Source organism: Natator depressus, chromosome 3, assembly GCF_965152275.1.
Source record: "Natator depressus isolate rNatDep1 chromosome 3, rNatDep2.hap1, whole genome shotgun sequence".
In the NCBI taxonomy this organism is placed as follows: domain Eukaryota; kingdom Metazoa; phylum Chordata; order Testudines; family Cheloniidae; genus Natator; species Natator depressus.
In genome coordinates, this window is record NC_134236.1 from 27203453 (window position 1) to 27224939 (window position 21487).

The 21487-nt window shown below is 40.5% G+C and overlaps 1 protein-coding gene across 12 annotated transcripts in view; it reads left to right on the forward strand.

Annotated features, from left to right (window-relative positions):
- CYRIA (CYFIP related Rac1 interactor A) overlaps nt 1-8575 on the forward strand; it is a 75719-nt gene extending 67144 nt beyond the window's left edge. For 8 of the 12 annotated variants that reach the window (XM_074947580.1, XM_074947585.1, XM_074947588.1 and 5 more), the window contains 3 exons: nt 3220-3346; nt 5757-5827; nt 6277-8575. In XM_074947580.1, coding sequence (XP_074803681.1) covers nt 3220-3346; nt 5757-5827; nt 6277-6340 — 262 coding nt within the window. In that variant the 3' untranslated portion in view covers nt 6341-8575. The remainder of the gene's footprint in view (nt 1-3219; nt 3347-5756; nt 5828-6276) is intronic. The other 4 variants (XM_074947591.1, XM_074947587.1, XM_074947590.1 and 1 more) reach the window with 2 other exon arrangements.
- Nucleotides 8576-21487: the final 12912 nt, after the last annotated feature.

Here is a 21487-nt window from a genome sequence, read left to right on the forward strand (position 1 = left end):
GTACAATGGGTTTGGTCCTCTAGGCATTACCACAATATAAACAGCAAATATTATCAGTACCCCCATTGTAGAAGAGAGGGATGTAAATAACAGAATAACTGATTTCTTCCCAAGCACAGGACCCTGTTGTACGTTAGCAAGGAGTACATGTGTCCAATATTCTGCAAACATTAATTCAATCCTCATAATACAGCTGTGAACTCCTAGATCAATATTTTCACATTGGGAAAGCATAGCTGCAAAAGAAAATGCCTAAAGCCATATAGGGAGTTGGTATCCGAGCTGAGAATCCCTCTGCTCAGTTTCTGTACTCAGCTGATAAGAACAAAGGGAGAGTATACTAAAATGACAAAAGGAACATAGACTATGTTGTCTTTAACTCAAATGTCATTACTCCTTTTAGAAAGGGACTATTACATAATTTTACTGGGTCCAAGGGATTTATTTAAATAAAATAAGGTAAAGATTGTGTGATGAGGAAGCCAGTGCTTATTTTTTGGCCTTTTTTAATTGTAGTTTAGTTGTAGTTTTTGTTTTGTACAATCCACCTTTATGAAAGGAATCCTTTAATTTTACTTACTGTTATGGCTTCCGCTGCAGTTTATCTACCAGTTCTAAAATGTCCTGGCATGATGCTTTTAGGCAGATGGTGGGAGGAGATATTGAAGGTCAAAGAAGGTAATAGTAGTACATCTCCAGTGAACTCTCCTTTCATTTACCCTAACATTCCAGGAGGTATGACATACTAAAAATTATCATTGTCCTAGGAATTGAATTAACAAAGCCTTAAATATGATAAAATGTAAGATACAATATTTTATTCTTACTGATGGGAAAAAAAATCTGGTGACCTTTTTTAATTCATCCTCCCTCTGCTCCATATTTCATATCTTAGTGACCCTTAATCTTAGCTAAGGGTTATTACCGAGGGTTGTGGTGGATTCTCCATCACTGACAATTTTTAAATCAAGATTAGATGTTTTTTCTTAAAAAGATGCTCTGGGAATTGCAGTTAAACATGTTCTTCGTTCAGAAGAGAGTAAGAAAAAGTAACTTATGTTAGGTGATTCAATTTTTGGTTGCCCATCTTGACATCTGATAGGAAGCTGATTTTCATAAGTGTTGAGCATCTGCCGCTTTATTTTGAGTGCATCAAATTTTTCGTACCCATCTTGACACCTTAATCAGTTGCTTTTCAGAATTTAGGCCCATGAGCTTACAGAAAGAGGTAGCATAATTAAAGAGAATTTTAAGGGATTAAAATCATTCAGATAGAGTGGCTAATAGGTGTAATGGAATTCCAGTTGATAAGCTAAAGGGGTGTTTGTTTTGTATTTGCTGGCCACTTGGGTCAGGAGCAGATGTTTTCACTGAAAATATGCCTATCCCTAGACTAGTTACAGTTATTCTTCACAAGAGACTGTATTGCCATCCTGGTACAACTGTTTGTTTTTTAAAGACAATAAAATAAGGAATGGGACATTTTCAAAATTGCACAGCTTTGTCCTGTCTGCTTCATATAAGTTTTACCACTGACTTCATTGGAAGCAGAGTTAGGCAAATGCTGATTGCTTTCAAAAATACCAACTGAAAACTTTTTTAAAAGCATAATTTTAACATTGTTTTTTAAATCATAAAGGAGACAGATGAATACTTATCAGACATTTCCCAATGTCAGTGCTCATAGCTGGTTTCTGATTATATGCTATTATTGTTACTACATTATTTAAACAAGAAAAAATAGAGTTCAGGAACTCAAAGTAAAGGAATTGTGAAGTACAGCTTCTAGTTTTTGGAAATTAACAAGGCTCACCATTCTCCTATTGGTGACTTTCATTTAAGAAATCAGCAGAAAAGTCGCCAATTAAAACAATAAAGGAGTTAATCTGAACCTCTGATGTAGGTAGTGGTTGAGAAATATAGCATAGACTGGTCTCAGGCCTCTTTTTTGCTCAATTCATTTTTCACCTCCCTGATGATGATTTCAAGGAGTAACTGTTGTAGTGACTGTTTTAACTTTGCCATCCACATATAAGGGTATGTCTACACTACGAAATTAGGTTGAATTTATAGAAGTCAGTTTTTTAGAAATCGTTTTTATATATTCGAATGTGTTTGTCCCCACAGAAAATGCTTTAAGTGCATTAACTCAGCAGAGTGCTTCCACAGTACCGAGGCAAGCGTCGACTTCCGGAGTGTTGCACTGTGGGTAGCTATCCCACAGTTCCCGCAGTCTCCGCTGCCCATTGGAATTCTGGGTTGAGATCCCAATGCCTGATGGGACTAAAACATTGTCGCGGGTGGTTCTGGGTACATATCGTCAGGCCCCCGTTCCCTCCCTCCCTCCGTGAAAGTAGCAGCAGACAATCGTTTCGCGCCTTTTTTCTTGAGGAAATGAGATTCAAAAGTTCGCGGTTCTTTTCCTGTCTACCTGGCCAGTGTATCTGAGTTGAGAGCGCTGTCCAGAGCGGTCACAATGGAGCACTCTGGGATAGCTCCCAGAGGCCAATACCGTCGAATTGTGTCCACAGTACCCCAAATTTGACCCGGCAAGGCCGATTTAAGTGCTAATCCACTTGTCAGGGGTGGAGTAAGGAAATCGATTTTAAGAGCCCTTTAAGTCAAAAAAAAAAAAAAGGGGGGGGGGGGCTTCATCATGTGGACGGGTGCAGGTTTACATCGATTTAACGCTGCTAAATTCGACCTAAAGTCCTAGTGTAGGCCAGGGCTGAGGCTTCCATTTGAAAGGCAAATGAAATCTTGATAGGAATGTTACCTGTTCACTACTCATATTTAAACAACAGAAGTAGCTTTACTTTGAGTTCCTATCGTTTTGGCATTCTAATAGTGAATAATGAGCACTGTCTATCTTTATAACCTTCCATATCTGTGGAGACCTCCAGCAAATGTCTAAAATTCAGGGTTTGATAGAGATGATAATATGATCTTTGAAGAGGTAGTGGAAGATTTTACTGTACCATCAGTTGTTTTCTGTTTTTTTTCCTCTCTCTCCCTCTAAACTGCCAAGTTGATTGATTCAAGGATCATTACTGGTGTTGGTTTCCTTAAAAGCTTATTGATTTACACTTTTAATGCTATTATATCAGATTTGGGATTTCCATGCACTAATACTCTAGTTTGAGAATAAAGTTCTCATGTGAAACACATGAAAGAATAAAATTGTGCTATGCAGAATCAGTCAAGAATTTTTTTTTCCAGAGAATACAGAAGTCGGTTCACCAGTGAAAAGACTCTTATGTTCTGCATGAGAGTAATGGTGGGTGTTATTATTCTCTATGATCACGTTCATCCCGTGGGAGCTTTTTCTAAGACATCAAAGATTGACGTAAGCGTAATTTACAAAGAAGATTTTTTTTAATGCTCTGTACATTTTGCTAAATATTTGTCTATAGATTTCTTCCATAGAAGTTTAGGCTTTTATACGACTCATTTTCAGTTGTTTTCGAATTTTGTATCAGACACTGGTGCTCATTTGTCGTGTATTAAGCAATTCTGTTGCTTTACTAGCTGTTCTATTACAGTAAAATTGCAGTGTAGACATTCTGGGATAAACTAACCTTGTAATTTGTCAGTTCTAAAACTCACTTTTTGGAAGTGTTTTTAATCTAAATAACCAGCTATTCCGTGTGGTTACTAGTTTGGCTGAGACCCAAACTAAGCCTAAAGTTTATCTGTTTAATGCTGACTTAGAACTTTTAGCTTAAGTTTTGGTGAGCATAGTAATGAAGTGAAATCAACCTTTAATGTCTTACATATATACCGGGAAAAAGTACCTACCTATTTACCCAAGGTGCTTTGGACAAATTTCATTCTACAATCAGTTAAACAGCCAACCTTCAACAAAACTAAACTGCAACTGACAAAAGAAAAAAAGTTTTCCCTAGCAGCTTCCCCTCCCACATACAAAAAAATTTGGGCATCTGTGTTTTTTTATACTATTGGTGATATTAGCTTTCATAGTATATTTCATCTGTTGATCTCAAAGCACGTTACAAAGACTCTTTCACTGACTCCATATTACAGTGAGGAAATTGAGGCACATATAGGCAAATTGACTTTCTCAAGGTCACAGAGCAGGTCAGTGGTAGAGGTGAGACCAGGTTTCCTGATTCCAGCGTCTTACCCAATGAATCATGCTGCCACAGAAATACAACACTTGAAATGTTGCCAAAAGCCCAGTTGTATATGATTAGCTTTCCTAATATATATGATGATTGTTTCACAATGCTGTTATCAAATGAATGTGGATCATTTACCTGGCACTTTATTATGTATTCTAATCCAAGTTTATAACAGTGTAGGTAGCAAGATACAAAGTAAAAAGGAATTGGCAGGCAGGAGATACTCAAGTCAGTTTTTAGAGTGTGCAAAGGGGGCCCAAATCTTAATTTCAAGCGTAAAGTGCATGTCCTAGTATGAATACTTCCAGTATTTCAGACTCGTCTATTCAAATGGAAGGTCAGTTTTCTATAGAAGGCAATTCTCCTCTCCAAGCCAGCACTCTCTCTTGGGAAAAGTTTTGGCGCACTCTACAGACAGTGGAGAAAATGAGCCCTTTCGTACCCTCTGAGTTTCCTAGGTTCTGATTGTCTCTGTTCCTGAAAAAAGCTGCTTTCCTGCCGAGTAACTTGGGTGACTGTTTTGGGCATAGCTTCTGCCTTAAGCTGCACCCATCTATCTGTGGATTGCTGTGAGCTCGACTGGATTTCCCATACAGGGAGAATGAGTAACTGGCTAATGTCCATTTGATTACTCAGTGAGTAAAGGCTGAGACAGACATTTTCCAGATCTTGTGCAGCTAATCCATAGACCTGGCACTAGTTAAGAGCGTCTGGGAAGTGCTTAACTGAACCTCCATTTATCCACCTACAGATTTAGACACACATTGTTATCTCAAATTGAGAGGAAAGACTGACCTGTGGTTAAAACTCTGCAATGGGTCTCGGCAGTAGAGCTGTCCAGACGATTCTGTTTCCCAGATTTTGAAGTTTTGAAATTTTGTTTTCATTCTGCATAGGAACAAAAACAAAACATTTTAAATGTTTTTGCAAAAAACAAAATTGTCAGGGGAAACAGTAGAGGTTTTTGTATGGCCCCCACCTGGTGGTTAGGATAGTGGCTGGGGATGTGGGAGACCCAGATTCAAGTCCCTGCTCTGCCTGATTTTGAAGTGATCTGGGATGAAAAATTTTGTTTGGAATCAGGTGGGGCAGGGACTTAACCTGTGTTTCCCACATTCCAGCCAGTGCCCAAACCATTAAACTATAGTCTCTTCTCTCTCTCTGCCCCCCCCAAAATAAAATAAAATAACCCTTTCCTAATTAGAGTTTTAGAGAAATACACATCTCCATAATGTGGTATTCAGTTTCGTTGTAATCGTGTCGGTCCCAGGATATTAGAGACACAAGGTGGGTGCAGTAATACATTTTATTGGACCAACCAGCATCTGTTGGTGAGAGAGACAAGCTTTTGAGCCACGCAGAGCTGCTCTTCTCTGGCACGGGTTGTAGGGCTTAAAAATTGCTATGTAGACATTCCGGCTTGGGCTGGAGCCTGAACTCTGGGACCCTCCACTCTTGCCCATTATTTAGTATAATGACATTTTACTGTTCATGTTCACTGGCTGTATGAGACGTATCTGAAAATAAAGCTGACCTGTATTGGTTAGGTTTTTTATCTGTTTTCAGATACTGCAAATTCTATATTGTTCAATAGTCATATGCTTCTGTTTCCAGATGAAGGGGTACATAAAAGTTTTAAAGGAACAGCCTCCTGATACCGTGGAAGGCCTTCTGAATGCTCTCAGGTATGTACAGGGGTAGATAGAAGAGTATAGTGTGAAGTGCTCAGGCCATATGGTAAGGGGGCAGGGAGGCATGCACAGATCTAAGGTAAGTAGATGTACTAAACGACGTTTCCAAAAGAGCAGAATATATTTTGATTATTTCTAAGCAAAATTAATGAGACTGTTTTGAGAGCATGGAGATGAAATGGATGAATGGTAATGGAACCACTGACTGTCTTCTATGAAAGTGTTAATATCCAACCATACAACTACACCATCCATTTTAGAGTTATGTTCCCAGCAGTAGCTTTGTTTTCCATAGGGAAAGTGAGGAAACTATGTTTAATATACATAACCCTACTGTATTTAGTAAAACTTCATATTAATTTGCAGAACCGCTAACAAAGCTTTGAGGATGTCCTAATTCATGTTCATTATTTGTATATTACACTTTCACTTTGTATTCCTAGGTTCACTACAAAACACCTGAATGATGAGTCTACTTCCAAGCAAATTCGAGCTTTGCTTCAGTAGTCTCTTCTGAGACAAGTGGATCTATGTATTGATCACAGAAGATGTGTATGTTTACATAATTTAATACAGATTGGTGTTAATACTTGTGTGTATGTTCTTCACATCACTGAAATCTATGAATCTTTAGTCATAATATGACTGACTTTATGTAGCACAATCTCCATTTACATGTCCGCCTTATCTTTTTACATTTTACTTCAGCTACATCTATAACAGTCTGTTGTTGTCTGTGTTTGTTTAATCCAAAAAAGCCGCCTCTTTCACAGAAGTAAGCAGTAGTAAGGACAAAATGGACTAAACCCTAGGGGTGAAATCTTGCAGGAGAAATTTAATATGAATTAAAATAAAAGTGAAATTGTCTCATTTCTTTTTTAGTGTGCTGTTTAGTTGGAAATTTAGTTTTACATAAAGTTCTCCATTGAATTTTTATGGAATGAAGGTCATTTGAATGTTCAGCACCATTGCATGAGACGCAATATGTTTTGTATTAGGCAGAAGGAAAAGTGGCCACTTACTGCTCATTCTTGCCTGGCTGCTAACAGCCAACAAATTCTCTTGCCAAAGAAGACATTTTGTCTCTTTGGTTTATGATGTAACCCTTTCCATTCCACAGTTGAAAAATTAATATCCTGTTTCAGGTTTAATGTACTTACTTGTAAAATGCAGTTCAAGACTATCCTCCTATTCAGACAACTTTGTATTACTGAAGAAGAGAAATACTCTTAGGCCTAATGCCTGAAGCTTGGAGAATAATGAGGAAGTACTAAAGCTTTGTGTACACTTGAAATCTTATGCCAATTTCTCAAAAGAAATAAAACACCTGCAGCTGGCCCAGGTCAGCTGATATGGTCTCAAAGGGCATCGGCTGCAGGCTATAAAATAGCAGTGTAGATGTTGGGTCTTGGGCTCGTAGAGTCCCAGTCCCTGGGTTCTAACCCAAGCCTGAATGTCTACACTGCTATTTTATATCCCCAATCCCCACAACACGGGTCAGCCACAGGTCTCTTTGTAGTGTAGACATACCTTAAATGGGCAAAAAGCCTTTTTGCTGGTATAACTGTCTGTACTAGAGCCTTCTGCTGATATAAAAACATTGTAAAGACTCTCTCACCCCTAACTGACATTATTATACCAGCAAAAGTTTCTAGTGTAAACCTGGCCTTATTAGAGCAGGAGTGATATAAAGAGGGTTTGACTGTGTTTGGGAGTTGAGCTATTTGTAATTGCCCTTAAAGTCAAACTCCTTTATAGGACTTATCAGCCAGTACCATGTGAAAACTGAGAAGTTTCAGTTGCTTACTTAGCTGTTGTTTTCAAATGTGACTTATACTTTCAAGAAGCTGAGTTCCTCACTGAGTTACATTTGTTCTTATTTTCTCCAGTCGAAGGAATAAAGGTCTTTTGCAAAAACCAGAAAAGTGCTCTTTTGAGTGTCTGAGTGACCTGCAGCAGCTGCGAATTTTCTAGCAGAGAGGATCACGTTTTCAAAAACGTGCACTAAATTTTGCATGCTTGGCTTACATGTTGCATGTAAACTCTAAGGCATATGCATAAACCCTGATTTGTGTATCCGTATATATGTCGGAGTTTGTGTGCAGTCACTGGAGTTTTCATGAATGTACTTCAGAAAATGTGGCCCTTTAATGTTTTCGAGGTGTAACGCTGCACGCTAGAAACTGTACTGCACTGCTACAAAGTTACTTATCAATGTCAGTTCCTAGGCAGTATTTAGCTTGCAAGCTCTTTGGGGTAGGGGATTGCCTTCTGTTTTTATATTTACACAGCACTTATTACTCTGAGGCCTCAATTCTGATTGGGGCCTCAAGAAGCTAACGTAATGCAGATAATAATCTTTCTGATTCTACTATACAGCTGCTGCTGAGTACTCAAGTGTCGTCATCAGAAACAGTTTAATATAGGGATATTTACCAAATGTTCTTGAAAAAAGTACTTTTGCCATTGTCAGCTAAATGGACTATAGATTCGTAGTGGATCTGGTAGATTCTTTATTTGCTAAATTTCCTAAAGTTAATACTTGCCTATCTGTAATTATAATTGTTAAACATTGAAGTCTTTTAAGAGCCAAAAGAGGAGAGCTGTATAATAAAGAAAAATGTAAACCTGAAAGCATTCTTAAAGTTGTCATGCGCTGTTTGCAAATGTCAGTGCATTTCTTTGCCTGGTGTGACGGGGCTATTTTGTACAGAAGTTTGTTTGAAATAATAAAAAGTTTGGTACATTCACAGCATTTGGATTGTCTGTATTTATACAGTGGGTAATAAGAAAGGAGGATATGGATTGACATTTGAAAGTTCCATTCAGTATCCCTAAATATACCCAATTTATAAATGTTATACTTTTTATACCAGTAATATTATAAATACTACAGTTGTTAGACACTTGAACAGCTCTGCTGGTTGAATCTATCCTATATAATTACTCTTGGGGAAATTCTGCACCGTTGCGCAGGGCAGGATTTGCGCAGAAATTAGTAGTATGCTCAGAATGTGTTTCTCCCCCCCCTCCCCCGAGAAATGGGCTTCAGAGCTGCCAGCCGCCACTAGGGAGCACTAGATCCAGCAGAGCCCAGCTCACAAATAGAAGACGCTGCTGTGGAGAGGGAACTGTAGGAATCCTGGTAGCTACAGTTCCCAGCATGCCCTGAAGGAAGGAGGCAGCATGCAGGAAACTCCATTCAAGCCCAGAACCCAGCATCAGGATGTTTCTCCCTCTGGATCCCTGGGCTCTAGTGGGATAGGAGGCGCGCGTGAGTGTCTGGGTGGGGGTGGCACACCTGAGCTTTGGGTGCAAGGGTTCTAGGAATCTGGGTTGGGGGAGGTCCTGCAGCTGGCCTCTGGGAAGAATGGTTGTGAGTGTCTGGCCCACCAGCTGGGCTCTGGGGGGGGGGAGGGTAGAGAAACAGGAATTGAGTTGTTGCAGGGGTTTCCTTAACTCTCTGCTCCTCTGGGAATTTTTTATATCTATATTGTTAAACATAGTTGCTGATAGGTATTTTGAAATAAATTACCAAAATAATTTAAACTGGAATGATTATATAGTGTTATTTTGGCAAATAAAATCTGCAGAATTTTAAAAGTGTGTGCAGAATTTTAAATTTTTTAGCAGAGTTTTTAACTTTTTGGCGCAGAATTGCCCCAGGAGTATATAATATACCTTTCTGTGTGGTGGGCATTATACAAGAAAAAGCCTCCAACTTTTACCTTACATTTTTAATTGTTTTTAAGCGGCTTGACATTTGATTACTACTGCATCATCCTATATTATAACAAAATAAAAACTGGCTACTATAAGCTCTGAGGCAATGCAGAGTCTTAAATAGCTTACCATGGTTGGAGAAAGTTCAAATATTTAATTGAATCATCATTTTTATTTGCTGCCCAAATGTAGAGTCAGGGTCCGTTGTGCTAGGCAGTGTACACATGTGACCATAACTTTCTACCACTGCCTATGGCAGGGTGTGGTGCATTCAGGCTGCATGTTGAATCTATGTGGGTGGCTAATCTCTTTTGAGGAGGAAAATTCATGATAGAAGCAGTAATGTGCACATTTTTCCATCTGTATCCATCTCTCATTTTGCCCTCAAACTACTGCCCTTGGAACAAAGAGGCTGGAAAGGCAAAATGAAACTATTCAAACTTTTTTCACAACCACATATTATATATGTCAATTGAAGTGACCAAGATATATTTAAAGGATTTGGGGTGGGATTTTCAAAGGAACTTAAGTGAGTTGGAGACTCAACTCCCACTGACTTTCAATTTGCAGCTGGGCATCTTAAGTCTGAGGTGGTTTTGGAAGTATGCCTGCAGGACAAGAAAAGTAGTCCATAGACACCTGGATGTTAAAGTCCACCTGTGACCGGAATCCCAGGGGAGTCAGCTGAGGTCACTCAGTTAGGGTGAACTGCAAAGAACGAGGCAGGCAATCCCCAAAGCTGGTGGATATTCCAATACTTAGATTTACCAAGCCAGCACAAAACAGCTTCTGTTATACCTCACTGGTTACTCAACAAAGCAGTTCCCTTAAAGCAACCCAGCCTCAGGCCTCCATCTACTCACCCAGGTCAGATATAAGGAGGATTAATGAAAATCTTATTCATTATATAGAAAAGGTTCAACCAATCCCATAAAATGGGACACATTACCTCCCAGGTTAATGAATATTCCAGATCTTACCCAAATACATGCTTACAGGCAATTCTGATTAAGCAATCTAAAATTTATTAGAAAATGAAAGAGAGTATGGTTAAAAGATCAAAATACAGACAGACATGAGTTCAATTCTTGATGTTCAGATTCATAGCAGAGATGGTGAGCTTTGTAGTTGCAAAGAGTTCTTTTAGAATCTAGTCCATAGATTATAGTCCAATGTCCAGTATCATATGCAGGGTGTTCAGCTTAAATGGGGTCTCAATTTTGCAACTCAAACTTCCCCTGATGAAGCTTAAGCAAATCTGAGATGACAGGATCAGGACCCCAAGGGTCTTTTATACAATGTTCTAGCATCCACTTGACCATATGGTCCTGGGTAAACAATAGGCAGTCACAGAGACTTTGAAGTAAGTTTACTTCCTAAGCATCGCCCAGTAATTATTCACACAGATTAACATAAGGCAATTTCCTGTTTTTTCACCATTCACAGATTATTTGCTATACATTTCAAAGAGAGATGAATACAGTGACATCCTATGTTTACAGTTCATTTAAATGTTAAGATGTTCTTTTGATCTCTGAATTAACAGAGAACAGCATAGACCGGGACTGTTGATTACACTGTTGACCACTACCTATATGTAAATACACAAACATCATCTCCCCATATGTCTAAGGGCTGAATTCGAGTCCTTCATCCTGCAGGACGCTTAACCCTTTCTAGTCCTGCATCACACCACCGTTTATCGTAGAACAAGTGCAAGTACTTACATATTAATTAGAGCAGGGACTGAACCTCCATCTTCCAGGTGATGCCCCTAACCACTGAGCTATAGTCATTCTCTCACTCAATGACTATTTAAGTATTTCATACAAAGTAGAACAGCTTCAACAGGAGAGACCCATCCCACAATATCCTACAACGCAGTAGTTAAAGAACTCAGCTGGGAGATGGATTCATGTCCTAGCTCTGAATCTGTCCCTTGGTCTCTCGTATCATGGGCCAGTGTTCTAAGCAATAACCTAAAAAAAGGTATCCCGCACTCCTCCTCAGCTGTTTTCTGTGGGCCTGATCTAGTAGGCAGCCATGCTGGGACTTCTCTCTCTCTCTCCTGTTCCCATCAGGTCTCCCTTCTCTCCTATTGATCCCAGACATTCTTGTCTCATGTAGCTAATGCTCCAACTCTCAGGTGCAGTGAGTCTCAACCAGGATTCCTGGGTTCTCTTCCCAGCCTTGCCACTGACAAACTGCGGTAAACCACTCACCCAGTTTCTGCCCCACTTAAATAAGATGAGATTAAAAGACAACTTGCTGCTGCATCTTTCCAAAGGAGTTTTATTTGACCAAATTAGAATCCAGGTTTTAGTTCACATTTCAGTGTTCAGGAGACTAAACAGTTGTGTGCCAGAGCCAGAGACAAGGAAATATTATGGAGCAACCAATGCCTGAGGCCCCTATGGCAGCAGGGAATTGATTAGATGACCTGCTCAGATAACCCTTGCAGATTATCAGTGCTCCATGCTGCAGAGGAAGGCTAAAAAGTTGCAAGGTTCCTGTCAACCTGAGCTGGGTGAAAATTCTTTCCTGGTACCATATTGGGTAATCAGTGTGAGCCTGAGCATGGGAGCATCTTCTAAGCATCTGGGAGAGAGGATTCTCTGTATGTCCTTGGAGCATTGGTTGATCTCATCCTGTGGCCTGATTCCAGCTGCGGCCAATATCTGATGCTTCAGATCAGATGAAGTTTGAGGGGGAAAAAAGACCCAGAATGCAGCTGGCCAAATGTGAATCAGGGAAAAAATTCCTTCCTGACCCTTGCAGATGACCTTCTGAAGCCTGAGGTTAGATTGTAGTGATTGACTAAATGCGGAGCTGCAAGTGTTATGTACATGATGAGGGCAATTCCTGTTCTCTCCAGAGCCCATGAAGGGAGGGAATGAACAGGGGAAAGGGAAGGAGTTATGGCCTTTATTTGGCAGTGAAAATGGGAGTCAGGAGAGGGTAGGGACAGTCCCTCCAATGAACTCTGCGCTTACACAAAACAAATCCAAACAGGAAAATTCCATGTGATCTTCCTTCCGTTGTGTGAGAGCAAAGCACGCTCACTGTACTGTCCCGTTATGGAATGATGGCCTTGCTGATGGGCTCCAATCGCTCGTCCGGCTCCCTCTCTGTGTATAGATTGAGGATGCTTGTGCTGAGGACATGTGGAAACAAATTACATTATTATAACAAGAATGCTAAACTTCTATGCGACATTGACTGGTTTGACATTTTGGGGTCCAACCCAGACTAGTAAGGGGTTTTATCACTGCCTGCCCTGTATATCAGAGCCCTGACACCAACAGCATGCTCACAGCACAGTAGCCTCATCCTGGTTTCCACCAGCCTGGTTACTCCTTGCAGAGTGACACCAACTCTCTCCCAGTTCTGAGTTCTCCCCAAGAATGTCTGTTTCTGCAGTGCCCAGCCCTTCCTATTGTAGCACCCACAAAACCTTCTCAACTTTGCTGTTCCTTTCAAGAGACTGTACACAGCAGCGTATTAAGTGGGATTGACAAATCCTCCACTTCAGTCAAAGCACTGAGTTGGATTATGGTAAAAGTAAAACAATTTTATTAAGAAAAGGACATAGGTTTAAGTGATACCAAGTATGAGGAATTGGTATAGAAAGCATTGCAAACAAACAAAGGGAAAAACACATTTCTGAGACTAAAACTCAACAACCTAGAGTCATTTGTTCAAAGAAGTTTTTCTCACCAGTCATTCTTCCAGCATGGCTACCCTGTTCCTCAGCCAGGACCCAACACACAGTGCTCAAAGCATTTGGTTTCTGTGACTCCTCAGGTGAAGGCTAACTATGGGGTTTGTTCCTTTTCTTTTTATAGTAAACCTTTGAAATGTATTCTTTGAAAAATAACCTCAAAGGTTCTCACTCCTGCTGGAATGTAGATGCCATGCTGTGTTTTTCCCTGCTTGATAGCTTTGTTTACCTTATGTGTAAAGGTGCCTTCATTGTTTCTGATGACCAGACTGGTCAGACAAGCAAATACAGGTTCCTTTGTCTAGGGCAGACTGACAAGCAATTCACAAGCCCAAACACATTTAAAAAACATAATTCTAGCATCTAGTTGTACACACCCTATTCATACACCACACAATGATTTTCAGGACCAGCATGTTACTAGTTCATATATGATACCTTTCTTGACACCTTTTAGATACAAATTATGACAACACTGTGTTAGGTGTGGTGAATATGTCAGGCCCGACAAGAATTGCTGACACAAACTGGTGAAACACCAGTTGGCCCCTGTATCAGAACTGTGTCTTTCCTTCCTCATTCAGACTCCCGTTGACGGTGATGCCATCCCCAGTGGGCTATTAGTAATGATATAACTGGCGAAATGGTTGCTCCCCGGTCCATGGGGTCAGGCAGGACCAATGAAACTGAAGGAGAGAGGCTGGATCTGACAGAACCTCTCAGGGTTCAGTGACACCCCTTTATTCAGGCAAACTGTTCTGAAGAGCTTTTGACAAATTCAATTACGGGATTTTTTTTCAGTAGAGCTCACCGAAAATTGAATTTCCATCTTACGGGAAGATCAGGTATTTTGACATTTGTCTTTGTCCTAAAACAGGATGTAAAGTTGAAGTAATGAAATATTTTGAAGAAGAAAAAGTTCCCCAAAAGTGTTTACTCAGACTTATCATAATGTTGCATTTCATGTTAGTTTGGCATTAAAGAACATCTCCTTTTGGTGTAGTAGTGCCTCAAGAGAGTTGTAGTTTGGGTATCTTTTACTCCTACTCTCCCTTATGGGGTTGGCTCCCTCACATCTCCCACAGTGCCACCGAGTGAGGTATTGTCAGAGCAAGGATTAGAGTTTAGGAGTTCACATATTCTAGGCCTCTCACAAAACCACCTCTTGCCAGTATTATAGTTGTGTATGCTGAAACAGTTACATATATTCCATGGCCAATGGACTGCTCGGAACTATATGGTTGTATGGGCATGGGAATTTGAAAAGCCAAGTCCTGGAATGCAGAAGAATTCCAGGGCCCATGGTTGTAATTACAGGCAACACACACTACAATATGGGAACCAGTGGGCTGAAACAATTATAAGATTTCCACTTGCAAATAAGTGAATGAAAACCATTTTGGTTGCATTGAAATATGACTCCAGTTCTCCTCAGAGATCATTAGCCAAAGCAATAGTCCACTCTAATGGCTCCTTTACAGACTAAATACAATAATCTGTGACTGCAATATTAACAAAATTCTTTAAGCCTGATTCTATCATCACATCAGTTTTACACCAGTGTAACTCAACTAATTCCAGTAGAAATAATTCTAATAGATGCTAGTATAAATGTTACGCTTTGTGTTTTCTCACTCATGATCTTCCTCTTTAGTTAAAATAACGAGGAGTCCTTATGGCACCTTAGAGACTAACCAATTTATTTGGGCATAAGCTTTCGTGGGTTAGAACCCACTCCATGCATCTGATGAAGTGGGTTCTAACCCACGAAAGCTTATGCCCAAATAAATTTGTTAATCTCTAAGGTGCCACAAGGACTCCTCGTTATTTTTGCTGATACAGACTAACACGGCTACCACTCTGAAACCTCTTTAGTTACTTATTACTAATAAAATCGAGGCTTCTGTTAGTGCAGATCAATGTATAACATGAGAATCTTGTTGAAATCTTCTACTCGTAATCCGTCTGTAAATGGAATCTAAAAATTAACAGCCAAGAAAATGTTTCAGAACAATTAATAGATGTTTACAAAATGCTTTATTTGCTGAACTAGACTGAATAAGGCTGAGTTTAATGAAGATAATGATGATAATATCCTAGACTTTTTCCAGTTGATCTAAATTTAGGGCCAGCTGATGTAAATTTGGGAAATGCTTTATTTACCCCACTTTGTAAAATTGTTAAGCAAGACACAAGGTTACAAAATGCCCTGTTTTATAATATTGCTTTTTTTTTTCCTTTTGCCTTCAAATCCTGTTTTTTTTTTTAGTATCTCTGTTATTTATAACAGATTGGACAACAGTAAGATTACCATGTCAACGCACACTTTTATGTGGTTGGGTGCTAACTGCAGTAAGTGTTAATCTCCTTTCAACCAAAATGATTTTCTAATTGAATAGTTTTTTGGGCATTCTTAATTGGGCACAGAGTGATCATTTTACATTTTCGTAAACTAGGTCACAGGCAAAGAGTACAGCAGCTCAGTTCAGCACATTGGAATATCTTAGGCTGAGGACCATGGGTGGGATCCACAAAGGTAGTTAGGCTGAGCATGATAGCGCCTAACTTTTAGGCACATAGAAAAATCACAGGAACAACACTGTAATCCACAAAGCTGAATTAGGCACCTAGGCTCCCAATACTATGAATGGGGGGAAATCATGCCTAAAAATGCAATCTGCAAAAGCCAGCCCACTAGGTGGGAAGCCACCTAAGCTCATCAATGGGGGATACCAACCAATGGAATGTGAGCAAAGCTAAATCCAGGCTTCAGAGAGGTGCCTAGCTACCTGGAGTCAGTGCCTAAGGTGCGTCTTGAAGGATGAGTTAGGAGCCTGCCTTGCTCTACTTGAAATGGCCAGAGAAGGTACCTACCTTATAACATTTAGCTCAGTGGTTAGTGCACCTGCCTGGGATGTAGGCGACTCAGGTTCAAATTGCCCCTCTCTACCACAATGGAAGAAAGGATTTGAACTGTGATCTTCCACCTTTCAGCGGAGGGCTTTACCCATTGGGCTACAGATTCATACTCATTCTTCCCCCAACCCTCAACAGGAGAGACTGGGGGAGGCCCACATCAGAATATCTCAGATCCCTCTCCTGAGAGATGGGAGACTCCTGTTCAAATCCTTTCTCTCCCTTAGGTGGGGTGTGGGGGTGAATTGCACTTATGTCTCCCATATCCCAGGTGAGTGCTCTAACCATTGGGCTAAAGGTTATAAAACGGGCACCTTCTCTGGCTGAGTTTTGAATAAACCCTGATCTGGTAGGTGGCCGCGGGGCACAACTACCAAATCAGACCCCACCTGAGACTTAGGCGACTGAATCCCTGTCTTTCCCTGGGCTGTGAATTGCTCTGGGACTTAGGCAGGAGAGAGGCATCTGGACATCTAAAGGGAGGTAGGACCGTGCATACATAAAGGCTGAACCATAGGTATCAAGGAAACTTTTACTTGAGAACTTGGGCACTGACTAAGTATAGGCACCTACATGATTTGGCAGGAGTGTTGTGGATTGCAGTGGGGCCAAAACTGTGACTTAGGACCCTACGCCTGAGACTTAGGCGCCTAAGTGTGTGGGGTATGCCAAGGTGCCTTTGTGGATCTGGGTTTGTGTGTGTGTGTGTGTTGAATCCCTGCTGCTTGCTTGCCAAAGGACTGAGCCTGCACCTGTCCATGTAACTGGCAACGTTCCCTTGACTTCACTGAGTAAAGGTCTGAGCCCTAGGATTAGACAAAAAGTTTCCGTTTCAACTTAATTTCTATTGGAAAATTTAGTTTTTGACTCAATGAAAATTTTTCTTGAAAATATCTGCTCTCCTCCATGGTTTTATTTGAAAGCTTTTTTTTTTTTTTTTTAAGTTCTCAGAAGACTTTGGGTGAACATTTTGGGGTTTTGGTTGCTGAAAACATTTCGGCAACTTGTCAACAAAAAGTTGAGATTTTCTAGTGAAACTTTTGACAAAAACAAAAAAGTTTTTGTCAAAGCTTTCCGGGTGCTGGAGGGAAGGAAAATATATTTTTTGACCAGCTGTATCGAGTAGATTACCTGCTCTCCACCTCCCAGCCATCTCCATTTACCACCTCTGCTGCTAAGAGTTCACTAACTCTTCTCTTCTCTGCTGTAGTTCATATTTTACTCCTGTTTAGTTCTGTTACAACTTTTTCCACATCTGAATATTCCTCAACTATATGAGCAGCACCTAGATCGACCTATCACACGATTCACCCATCGTTAGGTCAGACATCGGTTAAAACATGTATGTTTTAACTTGTCTGTGCCCAACCAACGCAAGCTGGAGCGAATTGTATTACAACCAAGTTTGCCCATACCTGAATTAAACTCACTGTTTTATAGTGCACACAGAGATAGTAGTATAGAATCATAGAATATCAGGGTTGGAAGGGACCTCAGGAGGTCATCTAGTCCAACCCCTGCTCAAAGCAGGACCAATCCCCAACTAAATCATCCCAGCCAGGGCTGTCTCAAGCCTGACCTTAAAAACCTCTAAGGAAGGAGATTCCACCACCTCCCTAGCATTCTAGTGTTTCACCACCCTCCTAGTGAAAAAGGTTTTCCTAATATCCAACCTAAACCTTCCCCACTGCAACTTGAGACCATTACTCCTTGTTCTGTCATCAGCTACCACTGAGAACAGCCTAGATCCATCCTCTTGGAACCTCCTTTCAGGTAGTTGAAAGCAACTATCAAATCCCCCCTCATTCTTCTCTTCCGCAGATTAAACAAACGCAGTTCACTGCTTTTTTTGCCTCTGTCTTCACTAACAAGGTCAGCTCCCAGACTACTGCATTGGGCAGCACAGCATGGGGAGGAGGTGACCAGCACTTTGTGGAGAAAGAAGTGTTTCAGGACTATTTAGAAAAGCTGGACGAGCACAAGTCCATGGGGCCAGAAGTGCTGCATTTGAGAGTGCTAAAGGAGTTGGCAGATGTGATTGCAGAGCCATTGGCCATTATCTTTGAAAACTCATGGTGATCGGGGAGGTCCCGGACGACTGGAAAAGGGCTAATTAGTGCCCATCTTTAAAAAAGGGAAGAAGGAGGATCTGGGGAACTAAAGGCCCGTCAGGCTCTCCTCAGTCCCTGAAAAAATCATGGAGCAGGTCCTCAAGGAATCAATTCTGAAGGACTTAAAGGAGAGGAAAGTGATCAGGAACAGTCAGGATGGATTCACCAAGGGCAAGTCTTGCCTGACTAATCTAATTGTCTTCTATGATGAGATAACTGGCTCTGTGGATGAGGGGAAAGCAGTGGACATGTTATTCCTTGACTTTAGCAAAGCTTTTGACACTGTCTCCCACAGTATTCTTGCCAGCAAGTTAAAGAAGTATGGGCTGGATGAATGGACTATAAGGTGAATAGAAAGCTGCCTAGACCATAGGGCTCAATGGGTAGTGATCAATGGCTCCATGTCTAGTTGGCAGCCAGTATCAAGCGGAGTGCCCCAAGGGTCAGTCCTGAGGCTGGTTTTGTTCAATATCTTCATTAACGACCTGGAGGATTGTGTGGATTGCACCCTCAGCAAACTTGCAGATGACACTAAACTGGGAGGAGAGGTAGATACGCTGGAGGGTAGGGATAGGATATAGAGGGCCCTAGACAAATTAGAGGATTGGGCCAAAAGAAATCTGATGAGGTTCAAAAAGGACAAGTGCAGAGTCCTGCACTTTGGATGGAAGAATCCTATGCACCGCTACAGACTAGGGACCGAATGGCGAGGCAGCAGTTCTGCAGAAAAGGACCTAGGGGTTACAGTGGACGAGAAGCTGGATATGAGTCAACAGTGTGCCCTTGTTGCCAAGAAGGCCAATGGCATTTTGGGATGTATAAATAGGGGCATTGCCAGCAGATCGAGGGACATGATCATTCCCCTCTATTCGGGGAGGCCTCATCTGGAGTACTGTGTCCAGTTTTGGGCCACACACTACAAGAAGGATGTGGAAAAATTGGAAAGCGTCCAGCAGAGGGCAACAAAAATGATTAGGGGACTGGAACACATGACTTATGAGGAGAGGCTGAGGGAACTGGGATTGTTTAGTCTGCAGAAGAGAAGAATGAGGGGGGATTTGATAGCTGTTTTCAACTACCTGAAAGGGGGTTCCAAAGAGGATGGATCTAGACTGTTCTCAGTGGTAGCTGATGACAGAACAAGGAGTAATGGTCTCAAGTTCCAGTGAGGGAGGTTTAGGTTGGATATTAGGAAAACCTTTTTCACTAGGAGGGTGGTGAAGCACTGGAATGGGTTACATAGGGAGGTGGTGGAATCTCCTTCCTTATAGGTTTTCAAAGTCAGGCTTGAGACAGCCCTGGCTGGGATGATTTAGTTGGGGATTGGCCCTGCTTTGAGCAGGGGGTTGGACTAGATGACCTCCTGAGGTCCCTTCCAACCCCGATATTCTATGATTCTATGATTTCTAACATAGGATTCCTTAGAGTGGATGTGAACCAGGATCTTAGATGAGTTTTACAGAAAATAGTATATCTGGTCTCAGTTACTGATATTTGGCTAGCTCAGTTTATGCTTTCTAAGGTGATAGATGCCATGGTGAGGTCAGCCATTTAAATGCTTGTAAAAGTAATAACTAATTGTGGAACAAAACCTTTGTGACCCCAGACCAACCTTATTAGGATTTACATTAAATTCTTATTATGTGTATTAGATTAAAAGTATGTATTCATTATGCTGATATTTTGATTGCCTACATTTTTATTGAAATATTTGTTCATAATAATATCTTAATATGTATACCCTTAAAGATTATGTCCAGCTCCTAGCCCAGTCAATTCTGTGTAGCTGTGTTTTAAAATTACAAAGTAAAGGCCACATTTGTTTAACTTAATCTGTCAAAATGACATTTGTTTTATTAATTAATGAGTTAAATAAGCTAATGAAGATTTCTTTGTTCAATGGTTTCATGTTAAGGCTTACCATTCTGATGATGTCTTGCACAGCTATGATTATTTTAATTAATTTAGTGGGATATGCATTTACGCTTGAATAATTAATCTTTATTTTTATCACTCATGACATAATTGCCCAGATCCTCAACTGATGCAAATTGCTCTTGTGCCAGTGAAGTGAATAAAGCTATTTCAATTTACATTTGACCCAAATAATTTAAGCTGATTTGAGGTCAAACCAGCTACCACCAGTCTTTTTTATTTTACAGTGGCAATGATTCATATCAGAACATCTAGAGATAATTAAATGTCAAGGATTTTACATTTGGTAATGAATAGTAGATAGGAACCCCATAAAAAAATAAAGAGCTACTCCCCTTTATAAGTGCATTGACCTTGTGGCTCTGCCTGCTTTCCTGCTGTTTGTTCTCAATGGGTTTTTTATGGTGCTAGCATTAAGATAATACAGCCAAAGTTATATAGAAAAGAGAAATTAATGACTTTAATAACTGACGGCCCGCTCTGAATAGTGAGAGTCTAGTGCACATGAGGATGTGTGGGGTCCAATTCTCTCACTTACATCCATTTTACATAGTGTAAGTTCCTGGCTTCATTGAAATCAATGGCCATTTGGCCATTGACATCAGTGGTAATGCTCTTGATTTATACTGGTGTGAGCGATATCAGAATTAGATCTTATGGCTCCAGTTTTGATGTGACTAATGATCTCCTTGTTGTCATTTGCTTTTTAACTGATAATAAAACAATCTTGTTTCCATTGTTTAGGTTATATGAAGTTTTTACACTATTAGACTTTGGAATGAAAACTAGGTCTTGTGAGAAAGTGCTAAAGCATTTTTGCCTTCAATAGGTTTGTCTAGCTGTAACTGAATGGAACTTAATAAACAAGTCTGTGGATAATGCACAAATCGGAATAAAATCCAGCTCACAGTACATGCGTTGGCTACACAAAGTGAACAAGAGTAAAATACAGCAAACATTTAGGACTTGCCTACATGCACGTTCAATTTATGGCAAGCTGGGGTGTGAATCTGCTCTGCAGTAGTCTGCTGTGGACCAACTGACCACCTGCACCCTTCTGAAGCACATTAACAGCTCTTTAGAACACTTTGATCTAGTCATCTTTGAAACAGGACTGGCTCAAAGTGCTCTAATGAACTGTTAACATGTGGGGCACACACACAACTAAGCCAAAGAAGGCTAGTGTGGGGTAGATTCGCACCCAGCTTGCATTGAACTAATTGTGTAGAGAAACTATGATGAGGTGTC